The sequence below is a fragment of the Strongylocentrotus purpuratus genome, unplaced genomic scaffold (genome assembly GCF_000002235.5).
Source record: "Strongylocentrotus purpuratus isolate Spur 01 unplaced genomic scaffold, Spur_5.0 spur5_scaffold_13, whole genome shotgun sequence".
Lineage (NCBI taxonomy): Eukaryota > Metazoa > Echinodermata > Echinoidea > Camarodonta > Strongylocentrotidae > Strongylocentrotus > Strongylocentrotus purpuratus.
This window is the reverse complement of record NW_022145598.1, coordinates 19,339,370-19,365,867: the sequence shown is the minus strand read 5'-3', so window position 1 is coordinate 19,365,867 and position 26,498 is coordinate 19,339,370. Positions and strand designations below refer to the sequence as shown.

Sequence of the window (26,498 nt, the reverse complement as noted above, 5' to 3'; positions counted from 1 at the left end):
GCACATTTAGAAACTTTAGAGCAATTTTAGAATATACTAACTCAAATGTTTTTCAACTAACCCTTCGTTGCCTAACTCTTCATCAATGAAGCAATTCAAATCCAAAAACTGGTTCTTTTGAGTCTCTGGTCCCAGCTCTGACCTTACCCTTATTTATTTATTTATTTATTAAAACATCTTTATACAGGATAATATGTTCAGGTATACTGTTTTTCAACATGGTCCTGTTAACATTAAAAAGCAAATCACATGTGAAATATATAACAACGTTTCAAATAATTTAACTGCATATGTTGACATAAAATTAAAACAAAATAGTAATAACTCAGAAATGTAAGTATCATTAAAAATAACATACTATTGTATTATACATTTTAATAAAATAATTAAAAATATATATATACAACATAGTACAATAAAGATAAAAATATTTACAAAAATTAAATTAAAAATAAAACTTTTTATAAATCACTTTAAAAGTTTCAATTGTTTGGGCATTTTGTATAAAGTGGGGAATGTCATTCCATCGCTTAGCACCGGAAAATTTAAAGGCTTGTTTAAAAATTGAGAGGTGGACTTCAGGTGGGACTACATTAAGACTATCATTGTTCCTAGTATTGTGATTATGTCGTTCACAAAACATTTCGATATCATTACAAAGCTGTGGAGGGGCTAGACCATGTATACATTTGAACATTTGTGTGGCAAGAAAGTAGTCTTTTCTTTCATTAATGTCTTGCCAAGCTAATTTTTTTGAAAGTGTTTTGAAAGAAACATTCAGGTCAAAGTTGCCAGTTATATAACGTGCGGCTCGTTTTTGTAATCTTTGTAGTTTAATTTTATGTTTATCTGCACTGTTGGCCCAGACAGAAATACCATAATCGATGCAGGGTTGTATTGTAAATTTATAAAGAGTGTTCAGTAAAGAAGAACTAAGAAATTTCCTCAGTTTTCCAAGAGAACGGATCTTGTATCCAATAGATTTACATAGGTTATTTACATGAATATCCCATTTTAAATTTTCATGAATTTCAACGCCTAAGTATCGTATGGACTTGACCTGCTCAATTTCAATTCCATCAATATATATTTTCAAAATGTCATGAGAACGCGTTTGCAATAATATACTCTTTGTTTTGTCAACATTAATTCTTAGGTGGTTTTGTTTGTACCAATCATTAATAGAATCAATATTTGATTGGAGTCTAGAGGTTATTGTTTGCACATCTTTCCCTATTTCAAATAAAATAACATCATCAGCATATATTGTTAGAACACCAGATTTGATTGATTGTGATATATCATTGATAAAAAGTAAAAATATAATCGGGGCAAGTACTCCTCCTTGTGGTACCCCTACTGACAGTTCCTTTTTTGCAGAAAGTTTACCTTGCGAGAATACAACTTGTTTTCTTTTCTTCAGATAACTTGAAAACCATCTTAGCATGTTTTTAGCAATACCATATTGCTGCATTTTGAAAAGTAGAATATCATGGTCTACACTATCGAAACATTTCGATATATCTAAGAAACATGCCCCAACTTTTTCTTTTTCATTGAATGCATCAAAAAATTCATCGACAACTCTATGCAGACAAGTTGTCGTTGAATGTTTCGGTAGGAAAGCATGTTGTTCAATATTGATAAAATTGTGTTTAAGAAGATATCGTAGCAGTTGTTCCTGAATTTCTTTTTCAATTATTTTAGGGATATGGCTCACAACAGAGATGGGACGGTACTTTGTTTCTTCATTCCTAGAACCTTTTCCCTTATATATTGGAGTTGTCCTAGCCAATTTCCAGTCTTCTGGTACATCTCCACATTGTATGCTTGAATTAAAAATATCTGTTAAGGATTCATATATATACGGTGCTGCTATTTGAAGTAACCTTGTATCAAATCCTAGTACATCAGTATTACTATTTTTATCTAAAAGAAGCAAATATTTAAGTATTTTCTCCTTTTTCAGAGACTCTACTTTGAATTCATACATACATGCTGGGTTTTTCCATTTGATAGACTTACTCTGAGGAAATGATTGTGAAATATTATTACCAACATTAACAAAGAAATCATTCATTTTATCACTGTCTATACAACAAGATGATGAACTATCATTTTTAGACATGCCTGTAACCTGTTGCATTTCTTTCCATAATTTCTTACCATTATTACTATATTTCTTAGACACATCATTGAAGTAAGCCTTTTTCTTTTCCTTTCTTAATCTGTTAACATAATTCTTACACTTAACATATTCACAATGGTCATCATGAGATTTCGTTGAGTCAGCTTTACTCTTCAAATGATCTCGTTTATACATGAGCTGAATAATGTCATTAGTAATCCAAGGGCAATATCGATCTTTTACCCGTACTTCTTTAAAAGGTGCATAACCATCACTTATTTTCAAGAAAGTTTCTTTCCAGGATTTCCATGCCAAAGTCAGAGGCAGAGAATTTTCGTTAGACAATTCAAAAATATTATTGGTTTTAATAGCTTCAAGGAAGCGGGCTTCGTCGAATTGCTTGAAATCCCGAAACCGCCTCACTTTATGAATTTCTTTTGTATTCTTTAAATCAATGACAGTATGTACGAGATAGTGATCACTCAATGATATATTAAGTACGTCAGTTAAAATGTGTTTTTCAGGTATAGTGCTCAAAATGTGATCAATACAGGTTGCTGATTTTGTAGTAACTCTCGTGGGCTTGGTGACCAATTGGGTTAACAGAAATAGATTCTCCAAGCAATGAACAGGATTATCATGAAGAGTTTCATTAAGTTTATAATCGACATTGAAATCCCCGAGTATAAGTAATTCCATATTTGTGTCGTTTGCCTTCTCAAAATTTTCTGTGATCTTCTCAAAATACTCTGTACTAGTATCAGGGGGTCTATAGATACAACAAACAAGTAACTTTGCTAGTTTCAGCCCTTGAATTTCAAGCCAGATTAATTCAAGGGAATTGTCATAAAGATCACTTCTCTCAATGAATGATAAGGTACTTTTTATATAGATACAAACGCCACCACCTCGGCGACCATCATTTCTATCTCGCCGATAGAGGGAGTACCCATTTATTTTCACAATTTCACTAGCAATATAATTATTTAACCAGGTCTCAGATAGACATAAAATATCAAAGTTCATAGTTTTCAACAAATAATTAATTTCATCGAGTTTATCATACAAGCTTCGCACATTCAAATGAGCTACTTTCAAGCCCTTTGCTTTGTGAGTGTTCAAGTTTTTCACTTGCTTTTTAGGAGAATGTTTCTTTAGTGCATCATTATCGGCACAGTCTTCCTGGCCTGCTTTTTAGCAGGTATATGTATTCTTGCAGAATTTACGTTTGTGTCCAGTTTCATTGCAGAGGTAGCACCTAATCTTTTCTCCAAAACGGCAGTGTATGTGCTTGTGATTTGTTTCACCACAGTAAAAACATCCTGTGTAGCGAGGGGAAGAAACAGCATGCGCATAGCTCATTGTAGGAGGTTGCAGTTGCGGTCCTTCAGACACATATGACGCAGTTTGCTGATGCGGATTCTGCATTGCCATGGAGAAAGGATGCGGATTAAGTGGGAAAGGGTGGCGAGTGGCGTAGGTGGAGGATAAAGTTCTCCGGTCAACATGTATGTGTTCAACATCATTTGAGATGGGGAATACAGGTTTATCGTTTTGATCATCTCTCTGTAATCGACTATCTTGTTCTGAGTTGATGTGGTGGATAAGATTCTGGGCGAATACATTAACCCCTTCAGGACTGAGATGTATGCCATCATTGCATAGATGTTGAAATGGCTCAATAGAGTCGTTGTTGATGAAGTCCCATCCGTGGGATAGGGCCATTGATTTTAGTCGACTGTTGGTGTCATTCAATTTGTTGAGGAGGTCACTTTGATACGCTCTCCTTTTGATGATGGAGCTAATCGTAATCGCATTCACGGAAGAGCATTCACCTAGGATTTGAAGGTTATTGTTGTTGAGTCATTCATCGCCATATTGTTTGATCCGACGTGGATGATGACCGTTTGGGGCAGGTTCTTATCAACCATATTCTTTGTTGGTTCAAAGAGGTCATCTATTTTAGCTCCGGGAAGCGTTTTACATTTAACTCTCTTTTGTGAAGACATCGTACTGTCAACCTAACCCTAACCCTAAACCAAACCATTTGCGTTGAACGTCAACGTCCATGGTTATTTTCAAGTTTAGCCAGTACAATGTCTTAATTAAGATAATAATTTTTTTTCTTTTTTGCGGCCTGTAGTACAGACTCTATCTCGTTATATTTACTAAATTATTCAACATTTTGGAGAATAGAGATAGACTGGTTGAAATTAATTTGGGTGAAATAATCTTACGAGATGATTTTTGTATTACTATTCTTTTATGAGCTCCAATTAAGCAAAGGATATATTGTAGTGTGTTAAAAGAGAAATGTATTTGTCTTGTTTGTTTGTTGGATGGTAGGTTTGGAGGTCGGTTGATCGGTTGACTGGTTGGTTTGAAGGTCGGATGGTTGGTTAGATGATTGGTTGAGGAAATGTTTAGTTGGTTGTTTGGTCAATTTGTTCATAGTTGGTTATTTGGTTGCTTGGTTTGAATTTTTCTTTTTCATTTTTTTTCTTGGTTTATGTGTTTCATAGACGCACTGGGAGAGAAATTCCTAGATTACTTAAGAATTCATTTTTAGGGAAATTTTTCTCTCGGTATTGTTTTTTTTTTTGTAACTATTACACTTTAAGGTGTGTCACTCCAAAACCACCTACCACTAGACATAAGACAATTCTCATTTGTTGCTGTCTTCAAAGTTTTGTTGAAGACGGATTTGTTTTCAAAAAGCTTTCAATCAGTTGTTTGTTGTGTGGCTGTAAAGTAACACTGTTTGGGATTTCTTTCTCATCCCAACACAGTGTATATTTCTATAGTAGCTGCGCTATATAGATTGATCAAATTATTATTAATTTGTTATTGTGTACCTATATATCCGTGTTGGATTGGATTTGCACTGTAGCACTAAATGGTGTAGAATGATGGATAGTTGACACGTTTCCTCTTTCACTTTGCCTGCAGACCGAATTCAGGCCATTATGATTGAAATAGGTCTCTGGGATGAGCTGCCTGCTTATAACGTTGTTTTATATCTATTATTTGATAGTATACGTATTGTATATATGCTCATAATTAGAGCGGAAATACATCAGATCAAATCAAATGAAAATCATTAACACGTAATAATTTGCATAAGTTATAGTGAGAAGGGGTGGAGCTAAATAGAGGCCGATTAATTCTCAGAGGAAGTTTTTTGTTTCGCCAGCCGTTACAGTCTTTGGTAAACAGCTTACCAGAAAGCTTTGAATCAGGCCACATAATGTATTGTAAATAACGGGATTCATATGATAGCAGTTAATTGTCTTAACTCTGCAATACTTGGTAAGGTATTGGATGGTCTTGGACCATGTCTCTTTCATCTCTCTCTCTCTCTCCCTCTCTTCCTCCCTCTCTCTCTCTCTCTGTCTCCCTCTCCCCCTCTCTCTCTCTCTCTCTCTCTCTCTCTTTCTCTCTCTCTCTCTCCCTGTATTACCACTCCCCATCGACCCTCCTAGTCTCTACTTGGCAACTTTGGTCACAAATATATACTGTACTTAATATTTTTTTTTAACTTTCACATTTTGGACCATACAGGAAAACGTGTTTTTTGTTTGTGTTTATTTACTTAGTACGTCTACTGCATACATGTATATAATTGAACCTCTTTCACCTTCAATTTTAAATCTGGTGGGAGAGCTGACAAAAATGAATATACACCTAAAGACGAAAGCAAAATAACAATCTTAATTCTTCATAACCCCTTTTAAAGTGAAAGATAAAAACACTGCATGTGCTCTAAAATCGAATATATATCTTCTTCTACTGTACAACTTACAAAAGTATAGGAAATTATGTTTAATGTATTTCATATTCTATGCGATAATCCTTGACAACTGCGCTTAGTCATAATCATAATATAGTATATCTTCTTCTACTAATAACTCACAAAAGTATAAGAAAGTATATCTAATGTATTTCATATTCTATACGATAATCTTCGACAAATGCGCTTAGTAATAAGCTATTAACATTATCATAATTGCTACATTATATAATATATGGATTAAAAAATGGTTAGAAAAAATGATACGGTAGTTTTTGTGAAATATTACAATGAAATTATGACTCTTTGTGTCATGCATTATACAAAAGTCAAACAACTCTATGACTAGAATGATTAAGTATCCATCTGCTACAAACATGTCATTATACCGCTAAAAACATCCATATATGCATTTAACTATTGTTCAATACACATGTATATGTATATATATATATATATATATATATATATATATAAGCGTGCATTAAGAATAATCCATAACGTCTACTTTCGTTCCCACACTAACCACTGATTTTTACAAGACTAAATTCTTAAAAATTATTGATTCGTATTCCTGGCACCTCGGCATCTTTATGTTCAGACCAATTAATAACGAGTTACCTCTCCCGATTTCCTCCATTTTTCAAAAAAGTAATGAGTTACATTCATACCTCACTAGACAGTCGAATCACTTCCACACTCCTCGAATGAGAACAGCTTTCGCACAACAACAACAAATTATTTACACCTCTCAAGTATAGATAGGGGCTCGGCTCGAGCCCTCCGAGCCCCGCCGTTCCGCGGGCCCTGATAATCATATTTTAACATAGGCCTATTAAATCGAATCATATCGTATCTTATCGTAAAAAATATCATGTCATGTCATGTCATATCAAAATAAAATCAATTCAGATCAAATCGATTTAAATCATATTAAATCAAATGAATCAACTCAGTTTACATTGAAATAATAAATCCTATTTAGATTTATCATCATATGGATGACAACAAACAGTTAAAATAAAAAATAATAACACTTAAGAATCATTTATAACCAGGAGAGTGCATCGAAACAATATTCAATTTGATTTTGCATTAATTAAGCACGGCTCATCGCCTCAGCCATATTGGCAATCCGATCGAAACAAAGTGTTATGTCGTCATCTTAACTGCGGCAAATTTGACCCCTGTGGAAACGAGGTTTTAATTTGCTTTGGTGCAATACTGAAAGGAATAATATTATGAGTTTGCACCTCAAACTCAAAAGGTAGGCCTCAATACTCAATACTATTTTATTTGACTATGGTTTTTGTTCTAGTCTTGCGTAAGGGCAAGTACTTTTGATGATAACTCGAACCTTCGAATGTGGAAATTTTCATTTCTTCATAGAAATAGGGTATCAAATGTTTACGGTGCAAAAAACGCGTATTTTGAAAGACGACTCTTGTTTTGATTTGCAAGGGACCCGCATTCAGAAGTAACGTTGGAGGACGACAAACACGAGAGTAAGCAAAGCACAGAGATCAACGAGATACATTGGTCCAAGTAAGTTAAAATAACAAACAAAGAAATAACAATAATAATAATGATAAAATTAATGATAATAAAATGGTAATAATGATAATTATAATGATAATTACCAGTGAACTGTTCATTGAACAGCGCCATCTCATGGTCAACTTACCAACAGGGCGTTACCCAATACCTAATTTCCACTGAGCAGACACAGGACTCAATGCGAAAACCAAGAGCGCAGGTAGGGCCAGACCACCTAATTCGTTCCGATGACGAATTAAATTTTTCGTTTGGGACCATACTGCTGCAGCTGACCTGAGATGGGACTAGATGGGAGTTTGCAGTAGTGCTTCTAATACAGTATGGCTTTAAAGTTCACCCTTGCTTCGGCTTAATAGTAATGATATATATTCAGTCAAACTCCCCCTTGCAAGATCAGTACTAATAAAAACTAATCCTATCCTTGTTTATCACAGTTGTAATACCTAATCTATTCGAAACCTTGATATTTTACTGGCCTAACGCACCGTATATCCTATTCATTATAAAAGGAATTGTGAAATTAATAATAATACAATAATATTCAGCATTAATATAGCGCTTAATAAAATGTCTCTAAGAGCTTTACAAATGTACTATTAACAACAACAACATCAGAGATTATCAAGTAACAGCCTATAATATTTTGACAAACTCGCTACATGTACAACTTTACTTATAGAGCTCATGATATACAGTCAAACTTGTCTTCATAGCCACCTATCTGTATTGCTATGCATCTTGTGTTAGTTATACAAGCTAAATGTGTTGTAGAAGCTGTCTATAGAAAGACACCCATTTTACCTTAATAGACAGGTTTAACTGTATTTAAAGCTCGTTCTGGGTCCTACTTCATGGTATCACTTTACATCGGCAACTCGTACTCCGGCTCAGTATTCTCATCGGCAACTCCCAAGTTTGATTTCTTCACTCTAGCTGTTTGCTCCACTATTCTTTGATTTCCATATTCTACCCCCTCGATTGCATTTATGTAGCCTCTATTTCCTTGTCTAGTTGCTTTGATGTCCTCGTAGGCTGGTTGCTTCATAGTTGTTGTATCTAAGGACGTGTAGGGATCGAGTTCCTGGCCCTCCCTGTCACTGACTGACGGTTTTAAAGCGATTTTAGAGCGTCTGACATGGAGGAAAGAAAGATTATTGGGGAAATATAACATAGTTGTGTTATAGCATCAGCGCCTCCTATGTAATAATTCAAATTGTTATTATTATTTTATGAATTGGATCATTTGTATTATTATCATCATCATCATTATCATTTGTTACTTATCTATTTATTAGGAGGAGGCGCGATAGCTCAGTCGGTAGAGCAATGGTCTCGTAATCCGGTGACCTCTGTTCGAAACCAAGGCGAAAGTTCAATTTAAATCAGGGTGTACTTCCCCTTTAGAAATTACATTTGAAAACATTCAATTATGCGCCAGTGCCCTTTGGTAAGGCATTAATCCACATTACCAAGTCCATCGGAGAGGACTTAGATCCATCGGCCGTCTGGTTGCTTACTTACAAGCATTTATGCTTTCTAAGCAGTCAGGTAAAATAACCACCACCACCACCTATTTCTATAACTATTATTATGCGTATTGGGCGATTGTGGGTGTTAATGAGTGTTGGTGAGTGCTGGGGCGCTATGGGAGACGGGGGTGGTGGGCTTGATCTATATCTCACCTGAGATGGAGGTACATCAATGTTATGATGATACCATACAAGGTAACAAAAGCGAGTAGTATGCCCACAGCGAGAGTGCTGGCGATTTCTGAAGAGAAAAAAATCAGGAAAGAATTTACAGACAATAGGCCCATTTACACATCGTTTACACATATTTTTTTTTTTGTACTGCCTTTTACATTTTATTTTAATCGGATTTTGCTCAAACTTGCACTTACCTGTTCTTCTAATTGTTTTGCTTCTATAAAAATTCAATTTAAATCAGGGTGGACCCGTTAAAAATTACATTTGAAAACAATCAATTATGATGATAGTTTAGCTCTACTTCCTTTCCATTGCTTAGTTATTGTTGTAGTTGTTCTATTTTGGTAACTTGGTAACATTTTTCAGATGAGAGATAATGATGATAAGTTAGTGACTTTAATGCTAAATGTACAATTAAAGATAATCTGAACGTTTGAGTAAAAAAGACCATTATTAATGATACAAATTGGGAAAAACTGATCAGATCAATTCCATAACTCTCCCAACTATTTTATTACAATTTAATTAGATTTTAGGTGGGTGTAAACCGTCACAAAGCAAAGCATTGGCTTTAAATACCATTCTAGACATTTAAGTGTTAAAAGATTTTTTAAAGCCTGTTTCATGTCTTATTTTCATGGAAAAACGGTTTGGAAAATTCAGAAAAAGTTGGGAGAATTTGCTGTTAGAGGGTGTCGCACAGTGACGCCTTCAATGAAAACCATAAATATCTTTGTGGTTTGAGTTTTTTCAGGATTTTTTTTATGTTAGAGGGTTAGTATAAGGAATATATTACGTAAAATTTCATACAAAAATTACACAGTTTTTTTGATCAACCTACAACAATTTTACCGAGTCACTTTTATACGATTTCGTGTACTAGAATTGACAATTATTAAAGTTATCATAATCGAATATATACCAGAACTTCTTTGTATTAAAAAAACGTTATAGGACGAAAGAAATTACTTTTTTATATCATGGCTAATTAGAAAATAACTGAGGTTCATTGATTTGTATTCTATTATGTTCACCGTGTAGTTTGGTCACGTGTGAAATATAGAGACGTCACCATATGGTTGAGAGTTTGCATATGTCCTAATTCGCTGAGACCGTGCAGATTTGGTGGAAATACTACTGATGGTATACGAGTATTGCGCACAGCGAATTGCATTTTCATAATGGGGAGATAGGTGGAAAGTGCAGAGCGCATTACATAAGACATTTTGATTGAAAAATTGAAGGCCACTTCCGGAGTTTGATAACATCTATTATCAGGTGAATACCCGAATGGTACCGAATTCGCGTGATGATGCTTCTGTACAGGAACCAGAAATCAGTATTGCACGCTTTCACCGAAATATGGCGCAATCGAAAAAAACATTACAGCAGTAGTAGCGATGTCGGTAACTTACACTGCCTTTAACATTTTAAATGCACGCAATTTGCTGAAAACCGCCGTGTTGACAAGCATGATCGCGATCGCTTTGATTCTTACCAGTTTTAAGATCAACTTGACCCGATGTTGATGCAAAAGTAGAAGAAGTATCAGCAGACGTAGTAGGAGGAGGCGTTGACTGGAAAACTACGTTCAATGAATACAAAAAGTGTCGTTTCAGCAATACAAATTTGTTGTTTCAGCGGAGGAAATTGATGAACAAACAGATTCAAACATATTCTACACATGCAAGATTTTCAAATACGACATGTTATAATATTGATAGCTCATAATACAACGCAAATATTAAATACGACCAAAGATGTATGCTGTGTTGTACAATCAATGCTATGCACATATAAGAAAGTTATCACTAAATCTATTATCAGGTGAATACCCGAATGGTGCCAAATCCCCCCCCCCCCCCCGAATCCATAATTATATGTCTTTAAAAAAGCGTCGACAGCCATGGTCCAGAATGCATCACCAACTGCATGACACGCGCGTGATGATGCATATGTACCGGAACCGGAAATCGATATATTGTACGCTTTCACCGAAAGATGGCGCAATCGAAAAAACATTACAGCAGTGGTAGCGACGTCGGTAAAATACACTGCCTTTAATATTTTAGATGCCCGCAATTCAGTGAAAATTCCAATGTTGACGAACATGATCGCGATCGCTTTGATTCTTACCAGTTTTAAGATCCACTTGACCCGATGTTGATGCAAACGTAGAAGTATCAGCAACCGTAGTAGGAGGATGCGTTGACTGGGAAACTACGTTCAATGAATCAAATAAGTTGATGAGCAAACACATTCAAAACACATTCTACACATATCAGATTTTATAATATGGCATGTTATAATATTGATAGCTGATAATACCACGCAAATATAAAATACGACCAAAGATGTATGCTGTGTTGGACCATCAATGCTATGCAAATATAAGAAAGCTATCACTAGATCTATTATGAGGTGAATACCCGAATGGTGAAAAAATATTCCACCAGAATCCATAATTATATGTCTTTAAAGACAGTGTATTCTGACACTATACGTCAGATGACGGTTACTGCCATCTGCTGCTTATGTCTCGACAGCCATGTCCCACGATTCATCACCAACTGCATGACGCGCAGGCAGGCACGTAGCCCCCCAAAATGTCCAAGATCGTTTGAACTTTTGTAGACCCATCCCCAGGACGTCGATCAATTACATGTATGTCCCCCCCCCCCCTCCCCCCCCCCCCTCCCAAACATCAAACTCTTGCTACGACCCTGATAACGCGCGCGATGATGCTTTTGTACATGAACCAGAAATCTATCTATTGCACGCTTTCACCGAAAGATAGCGCAACCGACAAAACATTACAGCAGTGTTAGCGATGTCGGTAAAACATCCTGCCTTAAACATTTTCAATGTACGCAATTCGCTGAAAACCGCCGCGTTGACGAGGTTGATCGCGATTGCTTTTATTCTTACCAGTGTTAACATCCAATTGACCCGATGTTGATGCAAAAGAAGAAGGAGTAGATGTAGTAGTATCAGTAGTAGCAATAGCCGGACTCGTTTCAGCAACCGTAGTTGAGGGAGGCGTTGACTGGAAAACTACGTTCAATAAATAACAATTTGTTGTTTCAGCAGAAGAATTTGATGAACCAAGAGATTCAAACACATTCTACACATGCCATATTTTAAAATATGACATGTTATAGTTGATAGCTGATAATACCATGCAAATATCAAACAAGACCACAGATGTATAATGTGTTTGACAATCAATATCATGTACAATTATACACAAAACTTGGCCCACATGTTCTCGGTCACGTACTCCCAACCATGCAATCAGGGAGATAGTCTTTGTTTTTCCTTTTTTTTTAAAGGACGACGGATGTCAAAAAGTGGCCTGATAAGACTAAACCTAATGATAAAATGATGAAAGCTTTTCTAACATATATGCTACCGCAACTCTGATTAACTTGTTCAACATGACACGATGCATTGCAAAGGCACATTAAATGCCGGTATAAAAAAGACGTATTACACTAAATGGCCTAGATCAAGTTAGAGACAGTTTAATACTAGTTGAGTGCCTTGGTTGAGGTTAATACACGGAAAGTCAAAAATTGGTCCGGTTAAAGTCGGTTAGTGGTATGACTGAAGAACTACACGGAATGGCATCCGGTCGGGTTGGAGTCCGTTTAAAATCGGGTTAGTGGTGTAACTGAAGTTTTATTTACAAGTCACTCAATCACTTTTGGCAATGTTTTGTATTCCGTCCGATATGTCAAGTTTGATAATAGTCTTGCTTGAGGTTTATATATATCTCAAAGAATAGGCCTACTCACGTCTAAAGACAGCTATGTATAATGACCCACCACAGCTATCGGTAGGGTCCCCGAGACATGGGATCTGACAGTTAGCATCTGATACCTCTCCATGTCGGGCAAAGTCATCACTCGCTTCACCACTGTGACAGTAACATGCATATCCATGTTCGAGGCCGGCGTATGTATAGTTAGCTCTGGTTGACTCGTTACAATACTTGATGCAAAAGGAAATACTCATCAATGAAGAGGCGAGTTGGAGTCCGGGTAACACTCTGTCTCTCTCATCATCCTTAAAACATCCGATATATCCATCACCTGTAAACAAAAACAGAACTTTAAAATGGGATGTTGATGTAGTACACACATTTATTCAAAACAAATCCAACATACTGCAGGATCCGTGTAAGTACCTTTTTTTTTAAGAATGATTGAGATTTTTTTGATTTTTTTTTCTTTCTTCAATTATCATTCTTTGAACAGCATTCCGGCCAACCACTCTAGACTTATACAAGAGCCCACGGGTCAATCCTACCACAATGATGTTCACATTCTACCGTTAAACCCATTTAGCACCTTGGTGGAGGGAATCAATTTAGAGAAAAGGCCTTGCCTAACGACATAAGTGCAGTGTCGGGGATTTGAAGCGATGGCCTTCACATCTGCAGTCAAAGTTTTTAAGCCATTGAAGTATCCCTTTTCCGTAGATTATGAAAGGGCTTATGAAACAGATTTATGTGTTGATTGAAATTAACTTTAATTACCATGACACGAAGCTGCTCCTGCAATAGAGCACGCTGCATTTGAAAACAACGTACACTCAGCCAAATTATCTTCGTCTGAAGAAGAGGAAAAAAACGCTGGAGTTAACTTGTGTCATTTTCTCTTGATACCATAGTCATTACAGATTACTGTAAAATTTACTTTACGTTGTTAATGATTTTGAAATAAATCAGGAGAGATGGACATAATCTACAATAAAGAAATCCTACCCTTAACATAAATCATGTTCCGAAAATCAAAAAGTGTGTGATTGATGTTTTCAAACGACATAGAATTGTCCAACTCAATTGTACAATCACAATCATTTGCTTTTATTTTGGACCATATTCCATACTGTATGATGTTATATTATTGTGTGTAAGTTGTTATGGTTACGGTTATATCAGAATATCTTAAACCACACTATATACTCTACAGACAAGATGGCTCAGTGGTAGAGGGTAGAGCAGTGGTCTCGCAAACAGATATACCGGATCCGAAACAAAGTCGATCTAGTACCTTTTGATAAGGCATTCATCATTATTACTAAGTTCCTTGGAGAGGACTGACCTTGGTTGCTTACTTCCAAGCACATTCATGCTTCCGCAGTCAGGTAAAAACAGATCGTTCAACCACACCAACCAAATACAACGACTGACGCCTTATATCGAGGGAAACCTTCGTGATTTTAGTCTAAATTTATCGACCTTTTCGCAGAAACATTCATCATTGTTTCATTTTATCTTAAAAGGAAATTGTTTCAATATGTTTTTTTCGTGCGTGTTCTTTATCCTGTATTCTTGTCTAGTATGTCATTTTTGTAATGCCCTGTGTCTACCGATAAGTCAGCTCTTCCAATGGCTAAGCTACGTCTCCTTTGTAATGCAAATTTGATCAATAATAAAATGTATTCGACATGAGCGCTATAGAAGAACCTACTTTTATTATTATTGTTTATTATTGTTATAAATACATGACTTTTTAAAAGGGAGTTTGGATGAGACACATTCGTTAATTGTACTCAGAAATGAAATGCTTACCACCACTACAAGTCAGCCCTCTAGTAGGAGTTGAACTCTGTCCATAAGTTGTGTTTGTTATTGCTCTGCTTGCTCCTGTGAATCCCAAGTGTCTGCAGATGACAATGACATCATGGATACCAAGGTTTACTCCACATGTTGTCTCCCATGATCCATTGTCTTGCCTGATCTCAACCGTGCCTTTATTGGACGTAGGACCATCAACAAGACGTACATCTGTCCCAGGAATTAAAACCACCAAAATAATAATTGTTATACACATTGTTAACTGTGATCAGTATTCTTGTATAACTATTTATGCTTATATAAGATTCACAACACAAATACAAAAGCAGAAGGGTCCTTTTGCCTTGCTAGAGAAATTACGTATTTAGAATCGCTAGCTCGTTCGAAGGAACGAGGGGCAGTTCCCCCCCCCCCCTTTCCTCTACTTACAGATTGCCTATTAGTCCAGTAGACGGTACCATATGCCATGTACATGACCTGGAAAAGTTGATAAGTACAAGTTTTTTGTGTTGATTTGTGTTCTAGATGGGAATTGAAGTATATTCTGCTTTGTTACCAGCTTGGCAACCTTGAACAGCTTTTTTAATAGCCATATTAGCATAATCATCTAATTAGCATATGTGCAATATGTAATAATGTTGCTAATCTCAATCCAGGAAGCCTGAAAACATGGTTAATACGACTTTTCAAGGATTTTCTGTGACGAGGAATTCATTTATGATCGGTTGAACTTTTGTAGACCCATCCCCAGGACGTCGATAAATTACATGTATGTCCCCCCCCCCCCCCCCCCCCCCCGACATCAAACTCTTGCTACGACCCTGATAACGCGCGCGATGATGCTTTTGTACATGAACCAGAAATCTATCTATTGCACGCTTTCACCGAAAGATGGCGCAATCGACAAAACATTACAGCAGTGTTAGCGATGTCGGTAAAACATCCTGCCTTAAACATTTTCAATGTACGCAATTCGCTGAAAACCGCCGCGTTGACGAGGATGATCGCGATTGCTTTTATTCTTACCAGTGTTAACATCCAATTGACCCGATGTTGATGCAAAAGAAGAAGGAGTAGATGTAGTAGTAGTAGTAGTAGTATCAGTAGTAGCAATAGTTGGACTCGTTTCAGCAACCGTAGTTGAGGGAGGCGTTGACTGGAAAACTACGTTCAATAAATAACAATTTGTTGTTTCAGCAGAAGAAGTTAATGAACCAAGAGATTCAAACACATTCTACACATGCCATATTTTACAATATGACATGTTATAGTTGATAGCTGATAATACCACGCAAATATCAAACACGACCACAGATGTATAGTGTGTTTGACAATCAATATCATGTACAATTATACACAAAACTTGGCCCACATGTTCTCGGTCACGTACTCCCAACCATGCAATCAGGGAGATGGTCTTTGTTTTTCCTTTTTTTTTAAAGGACGACGGATGTCAAAAAGTGGCCTGATAAGACTAAACTTAATGATGAAATGATGAAAGCTTTTCTAACATATATGCTACCGCAACTCTGATTAACTTGTTCAACATGACACGATGCATTGCAAAGGCACATTAAATGCCGGTATAAAAAAGACGTATTACACTAAATGGCCTAGATCAAGTTAGAGACAGAAATACTAGTTGAGTGCCTTGGTTGAGGTTAATACACGGAAAGTCAAAAATTGGTCCGGTTAAAGTCGGTTAGTGGTATGACTGAAGAACTACACGGAATGGCATCCGGTCGGGTTGGAGTCCGTTTAAAATCGGGTTAGTGGTGTAACTGAAGTTTTATTTACAAGTCACTCAATCACTTTTGGCAATGTTTTGTATTCCGTCCGATATGTCAAGTTTGATAATAGTCTTGCTTGAGGTTTATATATATCTCAAAGAATAGGCCTACTCACGTCTGTAGACAGCTATGTATAATGACCCACCACAGCTATCGGTAGGGTCCCCGAAACATGGGATCTGACAGTTAGCATCTGATACCACTCCATGTCGGGCAAAGTTATCACTCGTTTCACTACTGTGACAGTAACCTGCATATCCATTTTCGAGGCCAGCGTATGTATAGTTAGCTGTGTTTGACTCGTTACAATACTGGATGCTATAGGAAATGGTCATCAATGAATAGGCGATTTGGATTCCGGGTAACACTCTGTCTCTCACATCATCCTTAAAACATCCGATATATCCATCACCTGTAAACAAAAACAAAACTTTAAAATGGAATGTTGATGTAGTACACACATTTATTCAAAACAAATCCAACATACTGCAGGATCCGTGTAAGTACCTTTTTTTTAATAATGATTGTGATTTTTTTGATTTTTTTTTCTTCAATTATCATTCTTTGAACAGCATTCCGGCCAACCACTCTAGACTTATACAAGAGCCCACGGGTCAATCCTACCACAATGATGTTCACATTCTACCGTTAAACCCATTTAGCACCTTGGTGGAGGGAATCAATTTAGAGAAAAGGCCTTGCCTGACGACATAAGTGCAGTGTCGGGGATTTGAAGCGATGGCCTTCACATCTGCAGTCACAGTTTTTAAACCATTGAAGTATCCTTTTTCCGTAGATTATGAAAGGGCGTATGAAACAGATTTATATGTTGATTGAAATGAACTTTAATTACCATGACACGAAGCTGCTCCTGCAATAGAGCACGCTGCATTTGAAAACAACGTACACTCAGCCAAATTATCTTCGTCTGAAGAAGAGGAAAAAACGCTGGGGTTAACTTGTGTCATTTTCTCTTGATATCACAGTCATTACAGATTACTGTAAAATTTACTTTACGTTGTTAATGATTTTGAAATAAATCAGGAGAGATGGACATAATCTACAATAAAGAAATCCTACCTTTAACATAAATCATGTTCCGAAAATCAAAAAGTGTGTGATTGATGTTTTCAAACGACACAGAATTGTACAACTCAATTGTACAATCACAATCATTTGCTTTAATGTTGGACCATATTCCATACTGTATGATGTTATATTATTGTGTGTAAGTTGTTATGGTTACGGTTATATCAGAATATCTTAACCCACACTATATACTCTAAAGACAAGATGGCTCAGTGGAAGAGGGTAGAGCAGTGGTCTCGCAAACAGATATACCGGATCCGAAACAAAGTCGATCTAGTACCTTTTGATAAGGCATTCATCATTATTACTAAGTTCCTTGGAGAGGACTGACCTTGGTTGCTTACTTCCAAGCACATTCATGCTTCCGCAGTCAGGTAAAAACAGATCGTTCAACCACACCAACCAAATACAACGACTGACGCCTTATATCGAGGGAAACCTTCGTGATTTTAGTCTAAATTTATCGACCTTTTCGCCAAAACATTCATCATTGTTTCATTTTATCTTAAAAGGAAATTGTTTCAATATGTTTTGTTCGTGTGTGTTCTTTATCCTGTATTTTTGTCTAGTTTGTCATTTTTGTAATGCCCTGTGTCTACCGATAAGTCACTCTCTTCCAATGGCTAAGCTACGTCTCCTTTGTAATGCAAATTTGATCAATAATAAAATGTATTCGACATGAGCGCTATAGAAGAACCTACTTTTATTATTATTGTTTATTATTGTTATAAATACATGACTTTTTAAAAGGGAGTTTGGATGAGACACATTCGTTAATTGTACTCAGAAATGAAATGCTTACCACCACTACAAGTCAGCCCTCTAGTAGGAGTTGAACTCTGTCCATAAGTTGTGTTTGTTATTGCTCTGCTTGCTCCTTTGAATCCCAACTGTTTACAGATGACAATGACATCATTGATACCAAGGTTTACTCCACATGTTGTCTCCCATGATCCATTGTCTTGCCTGATCTCAACCGTGCCTTTATTGGACGTTGGACCATCAACAAGACGTATATCTATCACAGGAATTGAACCCAAAAATAATACTTGTTACAAAAAAATGATAACTGTGAGCAGTATTCTTGTATAATTTTCATGATTATACTTATATAAGATTCACTACACATATAAAAAAAAAAGGGGGGGGGCCTTTGTCTAGCTAGAGAAAATAAGTATTTAGAACACTAATCACTAACTCATTTAAAGGGGCGAGAGGCGGTTTGCTCTCCCCCCCCCCCCCCCCCCAGATTTCTAATCATTTAAAAATATGAAGACTGACTTTGCAGTAAAATTAGTACATAATTCCAATGTAGTAATCATCCAATTGCTGTATGTAGGTACGGCTACTATGTAGTGTAATACATGATTAAACCAGTGCTTTACCAGGCATTTTGTAACTTTGCACTTTTGACCCTGCGCCTCCTATGGCGGCAAAACCATTACAAATATGGAATCATTATAAAGAGGAACTAGAAATGCAATCGTGTCCCAACGATGTGCGTGCAATGACGCCATGTTTCTACGTGACAAACGAAGGAGCTACTCTCGGAATATCCAGAGCAATATGTAAGAAGTCTGTAGCTTCTGTGATAGTGGAGATAGTTAGGGCTAAAGAAAGGTCACCAAAACGGCCCGAAACGGTGCATTGACGGTCACGCATGAGGGTTTCCGGAGAACGAAGAATTCAGTGACCTTTAAGGAATGCTAGAGACTACGCCTACGAATTTTGAAGGGAATTGGAGTAGAGGAAGGGATCTAGAAAGGGCTCGCAAGCACTGCGTGCAACACCAATAGGATTTGGTGCATGATGAACATGTTGCGACGCGTGCTTTGGCACGAACGGCCGCCCATACTAACACAACCGAATAACAGTCTTAAAAATGACGTCATAGCCGATACGTGTTATAATTGGGCGGAAACTCGGCGGAATTCGTATAGTGACCCTTGTTCAAATGTGATTTACTCACAATTTTCTGTGTGAACATATACCATACTTTGTTGAAGTTGAAGTTATTTTGGAATTTTCTTGAAAATGGCGAATTTGGAGGGCATTTTTCGCAAAGTCGGTCAGTGTTAGGGTATATAATTTTGTATATGGCTGGAAAGGGCATATCTTTAAGTATCTAAATCCAAAAAAGGGTACGGGTTTGCCAAGCCATAATGGAGATACGGCCACAGAGAGAAAGCCAATTCCCAGAACTTTAGAGGGCGCTATTTATGTTTTGCAAAGCCATTGGGGCGTTAAATTTAGCATGGCTATGTGCAATTATGAGATAAAGATACTGTGTGATTTAAATACAAAACGGAATTTATATGAGAAAGTTATGGCAGTTTTAGATTATTTAGGGGTCCATTTTTCAAGAATTTGAGAGATTGTTGACAAAGACGGTTTCAGATTTGAATTTTGAGTATGAAGATGGCATTTTGAAGGGCAAGTTATATATCGCAGATTAAAGAACATCTCTTAGACTATCTATGGGTATTTGTTAGAAATTTGTAGCATCTAGGATAGTGGAGATAGGAAGGAAGATAGAAAGGCCATAAAATGGACCAGAAACGGACAAAATGGCGCCTGGACGTTTACGCATGAGTGATTTCAGAAAACGAAAAAGTAGGTGACCTAGATTGGATATCAGAGATTACGTCTACGAAGTTTAAAAGGAATCGAGCAAGAGAAAAGGACCTGGATAGGAATAACAAGCACTACGTGCAAAGCGAATGGGATTCCGGACGACAAGAAGAAGAAGAGGAAGAACCAAGAATATTAATAAGAAGAATGTGAACGAAAACAAGGCAATGACGAAGGTCGTCATTGCAATAAACATAATTTCCAAATAGTACTGAACAAAGCGATAATCATCCCATGACAAGAGATACATAATCGATCAAACTTGAATTTCCATACTTTGTTGAGGGGTTCGGATATTTACCTGATATCACACCATTGACGATATGTTCCCCGCAATGTACAACAAGAACTAATGTTATGAGTACGGTACACCTCTCGACGGAAGCCATACTCTACAACAGCTAAATATCAGTCAAGAGAGGTGAAGCGATTTTATTGTGAAGAAAAATGTCTGGAAGCGATTTGAAGGAAAAATTGATTACGTAGAAGAATCGATATACTGTGGGGTTTAAAGTATGTAAATGTGGTAATAATATTGAGATTGATTTATTCTTGCTGGAAGACATGAGCACTGCACAAAAAAATGTACATATGGTACTACACAAATATGTGACACGATCGAAGTGAGAATTCGGCCCAAATTGTTTAGCTATTTCTCATCATAAATCGAATTTGAGGGTATCAAGAGCGATCATGTTTAAGTGACATTTATTCTATATATGAGAATCTGCCAAACTAACATCATACAGAATGTGAGAGATTGTTTGTTAAAAGATTTTTAAATGTTGTTTTATGACCAAAACAAAAACAAAATGTTGTTTTATGACCAAAACAATCACTTAAAGGCCGTCTGTACTAGTGTGGACAGGAGGGATCAGACCACCCAGCGAGGTCACTGACGGGTGGCTATATCATCAACTCAGCTCTCAATTAACATAAGAAAAGGGATCATGGGGGACCAACAGGCACCGATTAGGCATTGTTTTCTATATAGGGGGAGCAAGTAGCTACAAGTAGTACAGTGGGGCTTTATTAACCAAAAAAAGTATGTATGTGAAAGCTCACAAATTATGTTTCACTTTCACCAGAACACAACCTCCTCTTTAACATAACGTACGTGGGTGGATTATTATCTGAATTTTAATGATATAACCTTGTTGTTAAATTACATAGAAATGTAAAAGTAAAACAAAAAGGAATAATTATAATAATAAAGATAGTCCTAATAATGATACAACAATGATAATAGTAATTTCAATGATGAGAAGAAGAAGAGGAATAACATAATGATAAAAAATATATATATAATTTACATACTTTGCCTTATTGCAGTGACTTGGAACACTTTGGTTTATCTGGTATACCAGATTCCTGAATTCACGTCCGAGATTTTGTAAAATCCAGTCGTACCAAACTTCTGTATCACTTTTAATAGCATTTCAACATTTGGCAACGGTGAGATATTATCACATAATGGCTTTAGTTCGGGTATATTAGTATTTCCCGTACGCAGTCAACACAGAAATACATAATGCCTGGTGATTTTCGTGGTATGTTCTTGCTTCTGCCGGGGTGCGACTTTGCGTTTTACACCCTGGCCTGGACCTTTTCCCAATAAATTTCAAGGAACCGACTGGGAAAAGTCTATCCATGACAAGATATTGCGCGCGCACGTAGCTCTTCTGCAATGCTCAACGTACGTCCTATATGTCCAGTGTCGCGGTACGCGGTACATGTACTTTTGTATCGAGACGTACGAGTGAGAGAAAAACAACGAATAACAACAGAAGGAAATAGAGAAAAACAATAAATAATTAAAGAACAGAGAGGAAACAAAGAATGTCATAAGCAGAGAGAGAAAACAAAAACTAACTTGAAAGAAAGAGAGAAATTAGAGAAGGAATTAATCAAAGTAAGGAAAGAGAGAAACCAAATAATATTATGGTTTTTGTGGTTTAATTCCGCCTTCTTCAGGGTTTCAATTTTTGACGTGTAGCCTACTTTCAAACCATTTGCTGATTCGGACCCCCCCCCCTAACACACGTGTACACATATCGACACATACACAGACTACACTCGACATAATATGTGTAATGGTAATGTAATACATAAACTGTGATTTAAATATTGCACTCGTACCATTTTCTATTATTGTGGGATCACGTCTTTCATTTTTTAAATTCATGTCATTTATTTCTAAGACCTAATTTCTCTAATTCTCTTGACCCCTCTCCCTTCATATTTGTTTTCTAAGACCTCCCCCCCCCCCCTCATCTCTCTTCATATTTGTTTTATAAGACCCATTTCTCCCCCGCCCCCCCCCCCCATCTCTATTCATATTTGTTTTCTAAGACCTCTCTCTCTCGACCCACTCTCTCTCTCGTATGTATTTCTCAGACCCCTCTTTCTTTCTCTCTCATTAACCCCCTCTTCATATTTGTTTCTAAGGCCTCTCTCTCTCTCTTCATATTTGTTTCTAAGACCCCCCCTCTCTTTCTCATTTCTTGATATTTGTTTCTAAGACCTCTCTCTCTCTAGCTCTCAATTCATGATATTTGTTTCTAAGACCCCCTCTCTTTCTCACTTCTTGAATTTATATTTGTTTCTAAGACCTCTGTCTCTCTCTCCCTTTCTCTCTTTCTCATTTTAAATTCATGATATTTGTTTATAAGACCTCTCTTTCTCTCTTTTTCCATTCATCACTTTGTCTAGTGTAATGTACAGACACATAACATATAAAGGAAATTATACACCAGTTTTACATGAATTCATTTGCACTTTATTTACTGCTTTACATTCATATACTTTTTTTTTCGTGAAGGTAATCTAATCCTTCAATGTCAGAGAAGTAATACAAAAGATACAGGAGTATGTGTATGCATAAATAGTTATATAAAGAAGAAATATGTAGTAAAAGTGAAAGCAAACAATAGTAGAAATTTGAACAGATAATTTGACAGTGTGTTAAGATTTAGATGCAAGAAATGACTATAAGAAATTTTTATTTGAAAATACATGCACATGTAGATAAAAAGAGATCTGAACATAGGCGGATTCATGGGCGCAGAGGCGTGCACCGCACTTTACTTTGGAGATAACGAACTGAATACACATAATAATGGATGATACGTGAAAATAAGTTAACTCATGAACTGTATTAAGTTAGTAAGTTACACCTTAAGTTAGGCCCTCCTGCAGTCCTAGACTACATAACGTTAGATCTAACGTTATGTTTGTTTACATTGTTACTTATGCTTAGCTAGTCCAATTGACATTGCTGTTGTTAATGTTGACTGACAGACAGTACTGACAGTGACAGTGACAATGTGACACTGTGCAGCGACTCACTTAGTCTTACTCTTAGTTTTGCTAACTATGGATGCCTAACAGTTACAGTTAATCGTACTCATATAACTACAATTCTAAACTGGATTTACAGTATTCATACCCGCAAAGGCGTCTGCATTGCCACTCCGTCATCATCCTCGATGAATTCCATCGTGCAGCAAGCTTCTTAACTTGTTGTTCTGAACTTGAAATCCTATATCTTCTCCCTTAATCTTCAGTATTGCAGCTGCGTACGGTGTGTATAAATGCTGCATCGACGTACGTCTGTGCATGTACGATTCGATTTGGAACTGGCGCGCCCGATCGAGGAGCGTAGACTAGACTCATTCAAGCAGTTTCATTGCTATTTACCGGGAAAATGTCCAGGCCAGGGTGTAAAACGCAAAGTCGCTGCCGGGGTGTATATAAATCTAGACTGCCTATTCAAATAGTTTTCTTTCAAAGACAGTGAGAGACGGTTAATTGTTGTTCTTCATTCAACCTTTGACTATGTCTTATCCGACAGCCTCCATACACCGTACTGTACGAATGCTTTGGAAATATGCTTGTGCACATACACACAGGCCCGAATTCACAAAGCAAGGTTTAGCTGAGACCAAGGTTTAAGTTTAAACCTCCTTTTGTTTCGCCAAACCTCCTTTTGTTATTTATAAACCTGGTTTGTAAATAACAAAAGGAGGTTTGGCGATACAAAAGGAGGTTTAAACTTAAACCTTGGTCTGAGCTAAACCTTGCTTTGTGAATTCGGGCCAATGTACACAGAACCTTACTAATGGATATAATACGTGCTCGTCAAATAATAATATTGTATATCGGAACTCTTTCAAAAATCCGCAACGTTCGAAAATGGGGTCAGAATAACAAAAGCTTAAAATTATGTGTCAAGTTTTACTTTCGATTTAGTCTTGGATGTATCTTAGAAGAAGAACTGCGCTTGTTTTTGGTAGACTACTTAATCATATGGTACCATGATGAAACTATGCTTTCGAGGCCTTCCGATGGGAATTTAAAAAAATAATGATTTTATTTGCCCAGGGAAGCCTCATCAGCTCCAATGCTGTTTTTCCTAATTGCCTTGCAATTGTTATTATTACCCCTATGGCGCGCCATATGCCCAATAACCCCGAAAAGCATTGTTTATCGCCGATAAACAAGGTTTATCGAGCGAAAAACAAGGTTTATCGTGAGAAACTCTGTATATCGACTGATAAACACAGTTTCCCTCGATAAACAAGGTTTATCGAAAAACAAGGTTTATCGAAAAACAAGGTTTATCGAAAAACAAGGTTTATCGAAAAACAAGGTTTATCGAAAAACACGGTTATTCGTATTTCGTCAGGAGAGGGCGCTTTTCAAAGTTGCACCCAGCTCAGAGCACTGCTCCGCACGTGCGCTTTACACCGTAGAATATACCAACACCGAAACACTTGCTCGCGCTCATGACCACGATCGACATTTTCTGACGTACGTAGCATATATTGGCACGAGCTTTAGTGGAGTCATGAATATTCATTATTCCCTACGTCACAGACGTGCGGCGTGCGTACTCTGCCATATACACATGTACTAGTACACGTACGAGTACGTTCGTAAGTATACCTACATTGTACATGTACTTTGCTGCGGAATGAAGAGAATCACTATTTAAAGGACAAATTACTCCATGAAGCCAAGTACGAACAGAGAATTGAAAGCAACTACACTCCCTAATCTAGCTATTTTTGTAATAACATATAGTTAATTTTTTCATAATAGTTTATTCTTTCAAGGCTACATACTTTTAAAGGAACTTTCAAAAGATGATAATTATTGTAGATAAATGAAAAAAACAAAAAACATGTGCACCCAGCAGTTCAATGCAGTTCATATACCTACATACCCACTACCAAATATTACTTGCATGTTGCTTAAATAGTTCGATAGTTGACAGCCACAGTATTAAGTAACATAATAGGTGTTTCATGTGTTTTAATACTGGTAAGTTGCTCGATAACATCACTCAGTATAGTATGATTCAATATATATCTCATTAATGAAACCATGTAAAGGCTATATAGTCTCAAACATACCTACACCATTAAACCGAGTGCCAGCACCATTAAACCATGCCCCAAATTATTAAGTAATCTTCTTTTGGGTATCGAAAGACCGAGGTTTCACTGGTTTATTTAGGGAATTGGAAATTTGATACTATAATGTTCGATTACATCACTCAGTATATGATTTGATCCGAGATATTTCATTAATGAAACCATACCAAGGCTATAAAGTCTCAAACAAAACAACACCATTAAGCCGAGTGCCAACACCATTAAACCATGCGCCAAATTTAGTAATCTTCTTTTGTGTATCGAAAGACCGAGGTTACCCGGGTTTATCTAGGAAAATGGAAATTTAATACTGGTAAGATGCTCGATAATATCACTTAGTCTCATTTGATTCGATATATATTTCATTAATGAAACAATGCAAAGGCATTCTAGTCTCAAACGAACCGTCACCATTAAACCGAGTGCCAACACCATTAAACAATGCCCCAAATTTAGTACTCTTCTTTTGTGTGTCGAAAGACCGAGGTTTCACTGGTTTATCTAGGAAAATGGAAATTTAATACTGGTAAGATGCTCGATAATATCACTTAGTCTCATTTGATTCGATATATATTTCATTAATGAAACAATGCAAAGGCATTCTAGTCTCAAACGAACCGTCACCATTAAACCGAGTGCCAACACCATTAAACCATGCCCCAAATTTAGTAATCTTCTTGTGTGTATCGAAAGGCCGAGGTTTCACTGTTTTATTTAGGGAATTTGAGATTTGATACTATAATGTTCGATTACATCACTCAGTATATGATTTGATTCGAGATATA

The 26,498-nt window shown here is 36.7% G+C and overlaps 1 protein-coding gene across 8 annotated transcripts; it reads right to left on the bottom strand.

The window, feature by feature from the left end:
• Positions 1-8,029: 8,029 nt before the first annotated feature.
• On the bottom strand, positions 8,030-21,844 carry LOC752079 (deleted in malignant brain tumors 1 protein). Of its 8 annotated transcripts, none has more exons than XM_030983101.1 (14): positions 21,593-21,844; positions 20,577-20,726; positions 18,447-18,662; positions 17,409-17,483; positions 16,671-16,967; positions 15,792-15,929; positions 14,760-14,975; positions 13,722-13,796; positions 12,979-13,275; positions 12,110-12,235; positions 11,318-11,401; positions 10,680-10,766; positions 9,158-9,245; positions 8,030-8,605 (listed from the first exon to the last, which is right to left on the bottom strand). In XM_030983101.1, the coding sequence occupies exons 2-14, from the start codon at positions 20,662-20,664 to the stop codon at positions 8,338-8,340; spliced, it is 2,055 nt and encodes a 684-aa protein (XP_030838961.1). In that variant the 5' UTR covers positions 20,665-20,726; positions 21,593-21,844; the 3' UTR covers positions 8,030-8,337. The 8 variants fall into 8 exon arrangements, with proteins under 8 accessions (XP_030838961.1, XP_030838964.1, XP_030838962.1 ...); XM_030983104.1 differs by having other exon boundaries at positions 13,009-13,275; XM_030983102.1 differs by having other exon boundaries at positions 20,577-20,676.
• Between the last annotated feature and the right edge of the window lie 4,654 nt (positions 21,845-26,498).

Bases quoted from the DNA above. Each gene is read 5' to 3' on its own strand.
- LOC752079 (XM_030983101.1), bottom strand. From the start codon at position 20,664: ATGGCTTCCGTCGAGAGGTGTACCGTACTCATAACATTAGTTCTTGTT. The intron at 16,968-17,408 runs GTAATTAAAGTT...TTTTGTTTACAG, and splicing joins AGGAGCAGCTTCGTGTCATG to GTGATGGATATATCGGATGT. The intron at 15,930-16,670 runs GTGAGTAGGCCT...TATTGAACGTAG, and splicing joins ATACATAGCTGTCTACAGAC to TTTTCCAGTCAACGCCTCCC.